General features: G+C 34.5%; 1 protein-coding gene across 1 annotated transcript; it reads right to left on the minus strand.

Moving 5' to 3' along the window:
• Positions 1-2942: 2942 nt before the first annotated feature.
• On the minus strand, positions 2943-8731 carry LOC127162885 (von Willebrand factor A domain-containing protein 7). The gene is made up of 6 exons (XM_051105803.1): positions 8518-8731; positions 7823-8095; positions 5923-6016; positions 3930-4052; positions 3609-3795; positions 2943-3188 (listed from the first exon to the last, which is right to left on the minus strand). The coding sequence occupies exons 1-6, from the start codon at positions 8671-8673 to the stop codon at positions 3086-3088; spliced, it is 936 nt and encodes a 311-aa protein (XP_050961760.1). The 5' UTR covers positions 8674-8731; the 3' UTR covers positions 2943-3085.
• Between the last annotated feature and the right edge of the window lie 885 nt (positions 8732-9616).

A 9616-nucleotide genomic window follows, 5' to 3' on the forward strand; every position in this document is an offset into this window, starting at 1 on the left:
CAGGATTTCAGCTGGGTCCCTCTCAGCTCTTGGTTCTTCTTCACGTTTCACATGGGACGAAACTCCCAGTCAGCATCGAGTCAGAACATCTTTGAAGTTCATCACTCTTCAGACCATGAAGAACGTGATCACGATTCCAAAATCACCACTGCTCCAAACCATCAAGACTTTCACCCGAGACTGCATTCGGACACTTGTTCATCGACCAAGGCAATGCAAGTATCGTACATTTAACTAAACAAAACAGAGGTTTAGTATAAGCTGTAGACATCACTGATGGTTTCACTCAGGTGGTTAACTGACTCTTTTCATAGTTGCATTCTCTTGTCTCTCTAACTGCTTCTCACTGACCATTCCCCCATGCATAAGTGATTTCATGTTTGTTTGTTTAGATTAGTTATGTGTTAGTCCTTCATTAATAAAACTCTTGTTCACAAATTACATGAGTTTTGATTCTGATTCTGCCTTGCAAATGAATGTCCCTTTACGATTCTGATTCGAGCTCCATGCTCTAATACAATAGTAAGAAAGTTATTTACTGTGGCCAAGAAAATATCATTTCTTAGAGTTATACTGAATGTTCGCTGGAGGAACAGATTAGTTGACGGAAAATTAATCCTGCTACAGTTACTACTGGCAGCTGATATAAATAATTGTAATTAATCATAATTAATTGTAATTATCTATATACATTTCCCTTTTGAGCTAAATCACAGCACATGTTTTCCCTCAACTTCAAAATCATCCTATATTGCTGTTTACCTTTTTTGTTAAGGGTGTTTGATCTTCTTTGCATGTTCACTTTGCAAAGACTGTGTTTGTACTTCTGCAGTGATGGAGTACGATTGGAGTTTTTCAACATACCCTAACTGTCTTGAGCCACAATACATGGAGTTCAGGGAGAGCAAGACAAGATGAGCGTTTGAGATTAAAAAGTATTTAAATTGTATTTTTTTTTTTTTTTTTTTTTTTTTTTTTTTTTGTTTTTTTTTTTTTTAATGAAAATAACCGATCATTTCCGATCAGTTTTGCCAATAAAATAATTATATTCACAGATGGTTCAAGGAACCCTGAAAATGGATGCACAGGTGCTGCAGTGTACATCCCACAATATGAGAAAACTGTCAAAAAGAGAACAACAGATTATTTCTCTGTTTATACAGTAGAACTGGTAGCCACATTAGGCTTGCAACGGAGAGAACAATAAAACAATAAAAACAATCTAGTGGTTGCATCCGATAGTTTGTCTGCTCTCACAAGTATTAGATCTGGGAAATCATGCAGGCTTGATATTCTAAATGAAATATATCAAACAATACATAGATTACATAATAAAGGTTTAAATGTATCATTTATTTGGGTTCTTGCACATGTAGGTGTGAAAGGAATTGAAGAAGTAGATTTATTAGTAAAACAGTCTCTCAAATCTCAAACAATAGATTTGCGTTAAGTAAAGCTGAAGCTAAAGCTATAATAAAAGTTAAATGACAGGACTATTGTAATATTAAAGACACAGGAAGGCATCTTTGCAATATCCAAAACACAGTTGGTGTTGGAAAAGAGATGGGCAAAAATCGAAGGGAGGAAGTGGTGATCACTCATCTCAGAATAGACTAATTATAGGTTTGTAAACAATCGGGATGTGCGCGCATCATGGTTGCAGAAAACCCCAGAGATCTAGCCTTTACGCCTGGAGAATTACACGGATATGGTATAAAATAGTTTTAATAGATTTAAAAAAATGATAGATTATATTGATTAGATGTCATTTCAAAATGTTCTCTGCATATTACAAGAGCTTGTCACCCAGCAAGAAGCACTGTTACTCAACGCAATTGACGTTAGATAGTGGGATACACTGTAAAAAACAATTTGTTGAGTCAACTTAAAATAATTTGTAACCTGGCTGCCTTAAAATTTTAAGTTCAGTCAACTCGAAAAAAGTTTATTCAGCTTGAAATGTTAAATTATACTTAGATATTTGAGTTGAATCAACTTAAATTTTTAAGACAGCTGGGTTACTTACCCATCTGTTAAGTTTAGCAAACACAAATATCCAAGTTGTTACTTAGTACAACTTAACATTTCAAGTTGACTAAACTTATTTTAGTTGACTGAACTTAAAATTTTAAGGCAGCAGGGAAATAGATTATTTTAAGCTGACTCAACAAATTGTGTTTTATATTTTTTACAGTGTAGTCTTACAGATATGAAACAGGGATGACGTTTTATTTGTGGGCGGAGCCTATCTGGTGACAGAAAAATAATATTTCATGCTATAACTGTAGGGCTAAAACAATATGTCCCCTATGAACAGCATATGTGAATATTATGTAGACCTATTGTTTAAATAAAATTTATGCTTTAAAAGTGCAGTAATCATAGCAGTTTTCATCCATAGTATGTACGTTTTAACGTATGCGTTTAGCTTCAAATGTCTTTATATCTTTAACGTCAGTATTCTATAAAAATGATTCCCGATTCTGGCATCAAAATGTTTTTTCTCTTATTCCATGGATTTTATCCATTTACAAATTGGTCTATAGGACATACAGGACTCAATAAGACACTTCATTTAATAGGTAAACACACAAATGGATTATGTTCACATTGTAATCAACCTGAATCTGTTCAGCATGTGATAATGGATTGTCATGCATATGAAAATGAAAGAATTATATTAAAAGAAGTATTTGAAAAAATATAAATTAAATTTCATTTTCAGGATGCATTGTAAACGCCCCTGGGATGAATGAGTTTTACTGGGGACATTTTTGTCCTTAAGGTCCTGAGTGTAACATTTATGTGTACCTAGTGTAAAAAAAATGTATTAAAGGAAATCAGAATAACATATTTGAATTCTAATACACTTGTGCCAAAATGTATGCTGTTGACACAGGAACACAGGCAAAAATAGAATAAAAAAATTAAAATTAAAAAAATGATGCACAAGGGTTAAGTAGATTTTATTAGAATATTTTCATATGAGAAAATACAGTAAATGACTGAGATTTCATAGCATATATTCATAACACAATAAATGTTTGTGTTTTGCCCATGCAGTGCCATTAAACTGATTTTTTCTTTAGCGTTTTCCATTTGCATCTGAAACTCTTGATTTGGAGCTAGAGAAAGAAAAGAAAGTTTTCCATGTTCCCTTTGGCTTGTCCTTGTGAAGCCCAATCAGCCTGAGAAAGATATATACGTATATATATTTAAAAAGAAAAAAAAGCATTATTAACCAATACTATAGATCAGTGTTTCTCAACTGGTAGGTTGTAACACAAAAACATTGCAAACAATTTGATACAACCATTCTGATTGCAAACAATAAAATGCAGCTAACTAGTACTTCATAGAAGCTCATCGAATGTCACACTGACGTGATTAAAACTGTCAAAAACCATGAATAAAACTACATAAGGTGAAAGAAAACCAAATCCAGACATTAAATAGCCTAAGTTCACTTGCAGTGAGGAGAAACATTGTTTGTTGTGTTTACTGGTGAACAGTTCATGGCAATGTGATTTGTTTTCATTATCTCTTGATTTTAGCAGCAGAAAAACTGAAATGACTTTAAATCACATTTGTTAATCTGACATGTGTACCTGAAGAAGCTGGGGTCATCATTATTCCAGATCTTCTCCAGCAGTTGCACACTGGCAGCGATGGCCACATCTGCAGCTTTATGATGATCTAAACCATGACTGGAATCAATGGCGTCTTTATTAATACCATCCCAGCCTCTCCCAAAGCCAGTTGTGAAGTCTAGAGTACCTCCATGGCTGCACTTTCCTATCAACAAATTATAAAATTCAGTACAATGATATATTGTATTAAGTTCATGATTGTTCTGTTTGTATCACATCTGATGATTTTCAGTTGATATATAATGTATTATAAATATGGAGGAAAAAAGTGACTGTTACCCTTTTTTTTGCTTGTTCCATAGTATCCTGAAGTCAGAATCTTATTTTCTAAAATGTTATTCTTAAATTTTGCCCCAGTGTTTGTATTAGGAAGGTCACTTTCACATGTTTCAGTGTTTTCATCTGGAGGGAAGACAAACTCATTATACTGATCATGTTTCAGCAGGTTTCATTGCTAAAAGTGGTCATCGAATGCTCATTTTCCACAAGTTGATATGATTCTTCAGGGTCTTAATGAGAAGTCTATAATATACTTTGGTTAAAAATTCTTAATGGTTGTTGATGTGTTGGAATTTTTGAAATTTACATATCCATATAGGAGGTCATGTATTCAAAATGTTTATGAATTATTCCACTAGTATTCTGTATTATCAATTATACCTAATCATATACTATACGTACTCTCATAAGAATCATATTCTAGATGTGCTGAACATATTGTACTCTTTGGTTGTCACGTACACAGCGGATCTGTACATTCTCTATTCGGGTGAGCCAACATCCTGATGTTGAATATGTCTAGTCTGAAATCTGGCCTATCATAAACTTTTATGCAGAGGTTTGTGACCTCAAGCAGCATATGCCCCAAGTCTTAGATATAGAAATAGACTATAGACTACTTTACATCCTGCCTTCCTAGTACTATAAGCCACAGAGTTAAAAATTATTCTCATCAGACATCAGAAGATCATATAGTCATTGTTGACCTTTTGATACACCATAGATGTTGCCACGTAGCAGGAAGATTTTATTTTAGGTAGTTTCAAACCCCCTCAAGAATACAGAGTATAAATGCACCTGCAACCAAAGAACTTTAGCTTCTTCTCCTTTTTTTCTGTCACTATGGGCTAGCCCTTGACTCTCTTCGTAGACTTAACATTTTCAGATTTGTAGAACTCTGAAGCTTTGAACTTAACTTTTGTTTCCTTTAACTGATTAAGAATAATTTCAAATAGATTGGTCTATGCAACTTATTGAAATTATTTATTTGACTTTGATTCATATTGGTTAAAATTATAACTTTTCAGTTTCGATCTTATGATTTCTCAGTTTTGATTTGTTCATTGCTGTTATCAAATTTGCATATGTTAAATTCCTGAATAAATTTGTTACTTCTCCAACCCACCCGTCTGATGTGGATTCAGTTTTGCATCAGTTGTGTAAAACAACACCGTTTTTACCTTGCCAAAATAAGCTCTGCAAAAATCATCTCATTCTGGTCAAGGCTGCTTTAAATGCAAATGAGCTCTGCTCACCCCGCCCCTCTCTTCTCTCTGTGGAGAGACGAGTCTGTTTACTTTGGCCGCGTTTAGCCGCTAAACTTGCTAACTAGCACATTATTAAGAAAGGCGATTGCAAAGATTCCTAAAAAACCCTTATACTCATTTCTGCTGTAAGTGAAGCTGGATCACGAATGATTTGCGCGAACATAGATGGATATATGTAGATCGGGAGGTGCATTCCCTTTACAAACAAACATAATCTTCAGCAGCTCAGATGTCGGGAGTAAATGACGACCACTACGTTCATTATTATATCCAGCAACACAGCACCTCAAACGCTCAATCGGAGATATTCTTGTCTAACTTACATCCCTGCTCCGGCATCGAAACAAAGAGGGAGGACTGTTACAGCTGATCTGAGGTAAAACACTCATGTCAATCAGCTATCATGGGAGTGGCCTCTGTGGGTGTGATGCCACACCGACAGGCATCTGAGAATGGCTCGATTTGAAAAAGGGGATATTATTTTTACAGATTAATTAAAAACCACTGCATGGATTTTTTTTTTATCATTATAGGGTAGATGTGTACATACACTGCCAACACACATTAATGTTCAAACAACATGAAAAAGTGAACTTTGCATCCGATACATAAAAGGAAAACCAAAAACAATTATTTACTTCTATTTAGGTTCATTAAACTTAATGTACCTCAATTCTGAGACAAATGCTCAAAACATAGTTATGTAGACACGTACACACTCTTACCTGCAGGGTTGGGTATGCTCTCTTCTAAATTGATCAGGGCAGTACAGGGTTCGGTGTTTCCCAGCTCTATCCAGTTACTGTGGCTGTAAAAATCCTTTCATTTACCAGATGAAACAGATGTGAGTTAGAAGATCTTTACTTTCAATTCATATGATCCATTTAGTAAAAAATCCAACTTTATCTCCCCTTGCAAAAAGTATACGTCAGGTTCATTTTACTTTAAGTATACTTAAGTAAAGCTCAAATATATACACTTTGTGCAGTAATTGTTCTAATATCAAAGTATCAGTAGTATGATTGTAAGTTTATTATTTAAATTCAACTTGGGAGTAAATTGGTCCACATGTGAGTTTGTAACAGCATACTTTTATGTATATTTTAACCCTTTCACAAGTGAGTTAAAAATATTCTAGCTGCGCCCCCAGAGTGAGTTTTTTTAGGCGACCGTTATTTAGAACGTATAGCCTTATTGTTTCCATGGCGACGCGTCGTGTTTGTCACGTGACACAACGAAGCCATAATAGCGCTGTATGACACATGTATCAGTTTTATATAGTTTTTTCCCTTTTTATTATTAATATTCACAAACATGCTCACTGTATTATGAAATATCTAAAATTCCGATTCTGAAATATGTGCAAGTAAATGTATTTGGAGGTTTAAACACTTTTATAATGAGCGTGTTAGTTGATCTATGCCGAGTAATGGGCGCCGCCATGTTAGTTCGCGCTGAATCCGAGCTGTGGGATTTACAAAACGCAAATTCATCCTCTCCTCCCGAAAAACATTAAAGTAAGTCTCTGGTGAGCTTGGAGAAGAGCAGAGTAAGCTTTATAGTTACCTACACAATGTGTATATAATATCAATAAAACATGTCGTCAGATAACATTTGTAAGGATCATTATTGCCGTTGCCATAGACATCGGTGTGTATTTTCCTAACTATAAATGCACCGTTTTACTAGGACTTATGTGTATGTAAATGCCTGGAACCTAAAATAAGCATTATATGGTTGAAAACACTGAATAGTTGCGATAATATGATAGGCGTTCAGCGCGTCCGATCCGGCTCAGCGTCAGCCAAAGCGCCAATGCAGATTTGAATTCAGCGGTTGATCACGTGACGCGCTGAACGTTCGAATCACACCGGTGTGATCGTACGCTCCAGGGACCAGCAAAGAATGATCACACTGGTGTGATAGTACGCGTGAAAGGGTTAAGTGCAATAGTAGTAAACTGAACAGACAACTACCTTTTGTCATTTGTACTGCAACTATACTTCATGCAACCTACCAATAGTTATACTTAGCACATTTTTAGTACACTTCAAAGTATACTCTCAGTAAACTACTAGTTTGGTTCTCAGTTAAACCTAGTAGCTTATTAGCATGGATATTACTAACATATTGGCTGTTTATTAGAACTTATAAAGCACATATTAATGTCTTAATTCTAGATCTCTTAACACAACCCAATACCTAAATTTAACAACTACTAACTATTAAAGGAGTCCACTTCCAAAACAAACACTGCCAGTGGACTACACAGACATTCATATATTCTCACAATTAGAAATGTATTTTTGTCTGTTTATATTTACATATGTGTATTTTGTTATTCTCATCTTATTTTCATTGTCTGTGTGTTTTTGTCGTCAAGCACTGGCAAATTAGACTTTTCTGTCAGTCAAGTATGCTTAATTTTCATTTTAAGAATACTTTGAGAAGTACATAAAAGTATATCGATAGCAAAATTGAATAGATTTCTTTTTTTCCGTAAGGGTCTGTAGGTTAACTGAAATATTATATCATATTCATATAAACATATTGATATCATATTGATAACAAATTCATTCTTGAATCACCTTTGCATTGTCATTTTATGTTTTGCATCTGACTCACCTGTAAAGTATGCAGGATTGACCCAAGTGTCTTTCGTGCATTTTCAAAATCCTCTTTTTTCACGTCAGCTGCGATGTCCTCTATTCCCTTGATGATGAGGGCTTTACCATCCAGAAATTTCTCACTGTTAAAATGATGTTTCGCACTTGCAATATCTGTTACGTCTGTTTGTGTGTTGTAATGGGTGATCATTTCTATGCCTGCTTCAAAGTTACTTTTAAATGCATCTTTTTTGCAGGCCTTTGCCAGTGTCTGTGTATTCAGTGGTTCTGGCTAAAAAACAAAACACACACACAAACACACAAAATGTATAGTTAGTTGTCACAAAAATGTATTTGAACATCAGATCAATTTTAAATAATTCCACTACTTTGTTTGAGCTGATGTCTTTTTCCATTTGCATTCACTTTAAAATGGCTCGTTTATCAATTACATTTTACCAAGGAGTATATTGCATATATCATATTACTGATGCCATGTATTAAAATGCATCTAAAACCCGCTATCATCCTGGTTACAGTGTATGTAGTTACATTTTGTATTTTTTATTTTTTTTTGAAGTCGTCAGTTGTTGTTGTTTTTTCCTTACAGAAATCTGTAATTCTATCAATAGAAAACACTGTTAAAAGTGATATGAACAGTGTCTAATAGATTCATTTTTCTCTTTCACACACAGATCATGCATATATTCATACCTTTGTGAAGCCCTCAACTTTTTCGCAGACCTTCACAGTAGCACGTAAAATGGCAAATGCTGTGATGTCTTGATGATTTTTAGAATTGGGCTTTTCCAAAATATGAAAGGTCTGAGCACCAGTCAGAAGAGCCAGCAGGAGAAATGCACTCCTCATTCTCAGATTATTATAAATATGAAAAATGACTCAAAGAGATCTTGAAAGTTCAGTTGCCCTCAACCAATCTTATATAAGCTTAAACTAGTGCGCTGCATATATATACACATGACCATTACCTGAAGACATGAACATTTGTATAGATATCACACAACTTGCTCTGCATATCTGACATATAGCCTTCATCATTTTATTAAGTCATTCACCATACTCTTCAGCATGGTAAAAGAGGGACACTAATTCTGTTGTTGAAGATTCAACTGAAAAAGTCACAATTTTCTTTGATTTTCTTTGTTATTTTCTACATTTTGTATGTCATTTTGAATTGACTGAATTTTGAAATCGTTTCACCCCTCCTGTGAGGTAATAGAAAAGAAAACAATTACTATTAATTTCTTCAATTCAATATTATTCAATTCATTTAAATAAATGTTTTGGTTAGTTGGAAACCGTTTATGCTAAGTTTGGTTAGTTGGAAACGGTTTATGCTAAGTTTAAATAATTTATACTAAGGAGTGAGGTCGTCTCACCTATCCTGTTAGATCTGGGGAGGACAGGTTTTGTAGCCAACTACACTCACCTTCAAAGTTATCTGCACACACGCAGACTACAGGGGCTGTAGTGTTTAGAATAAATCTAGAAGTGACTGTGATCACTGAGTGTTTAAGTTGGAGAAACATTTGTTCTATGAAAGATCCTCGTCCTCTAACAAGGAAAATGACTTGATAAAATGACGTTGGTTGTATTCTGTAATTTACATATAGATGGTCTTCTGAACAAGTTGTGATATATCTATACAAATGTTCATATCTTTAGGTATCACAGAAAATTTCCTTCATGTCAGTTGAACTGATAATGTATGTTATACAGCACACTAGTTAAGCTTGGCTCTTAACAAGACTGGTTGACGGCAACCAAATTTTCAAGAGCCATTTTTTTATTT

Source organism: Labeo rohita, chromosome 3 (genome assembly GCF_022985175.1).
Source record: "Labeo rohita strain BAU-BD-2019 chromosome 3, IGBB_LRoh.1.0, whole genome shotgun sequence".
In the NCBI taxonomy this organism is placed as follows: Eukaryota; Metazoa; Chordata; class Actinopteri; order Cypriniformes; family Cyprinidae; genus Labeo; species Labeo rohita.

Bases quoted from the DNA above. Each gene is read 5' to 3' on its own strand.
- LOC127162885 (XM_051105803.1), bottom strand. From the start codon at position 8,673: ATGAGGAGTGCATTTCTCCTGCTGGCTCTTCTGACTGGTGCTCAGACC. The intron at 4,053-5,922 runs GTAAGAGTGTGT...TCTTCCCTCCAG, and splicing joins GAGCATACCCAACCCTGCAG to ATGAAAACACTGAAACATGT. The intron at 3,189-3,608 runs GTACACATGTCA...TATCTTTCTCAG, and splicing joins GATGACCCCAGCTTCTTCAG to GCTGATTGGGCTTCACAAGG.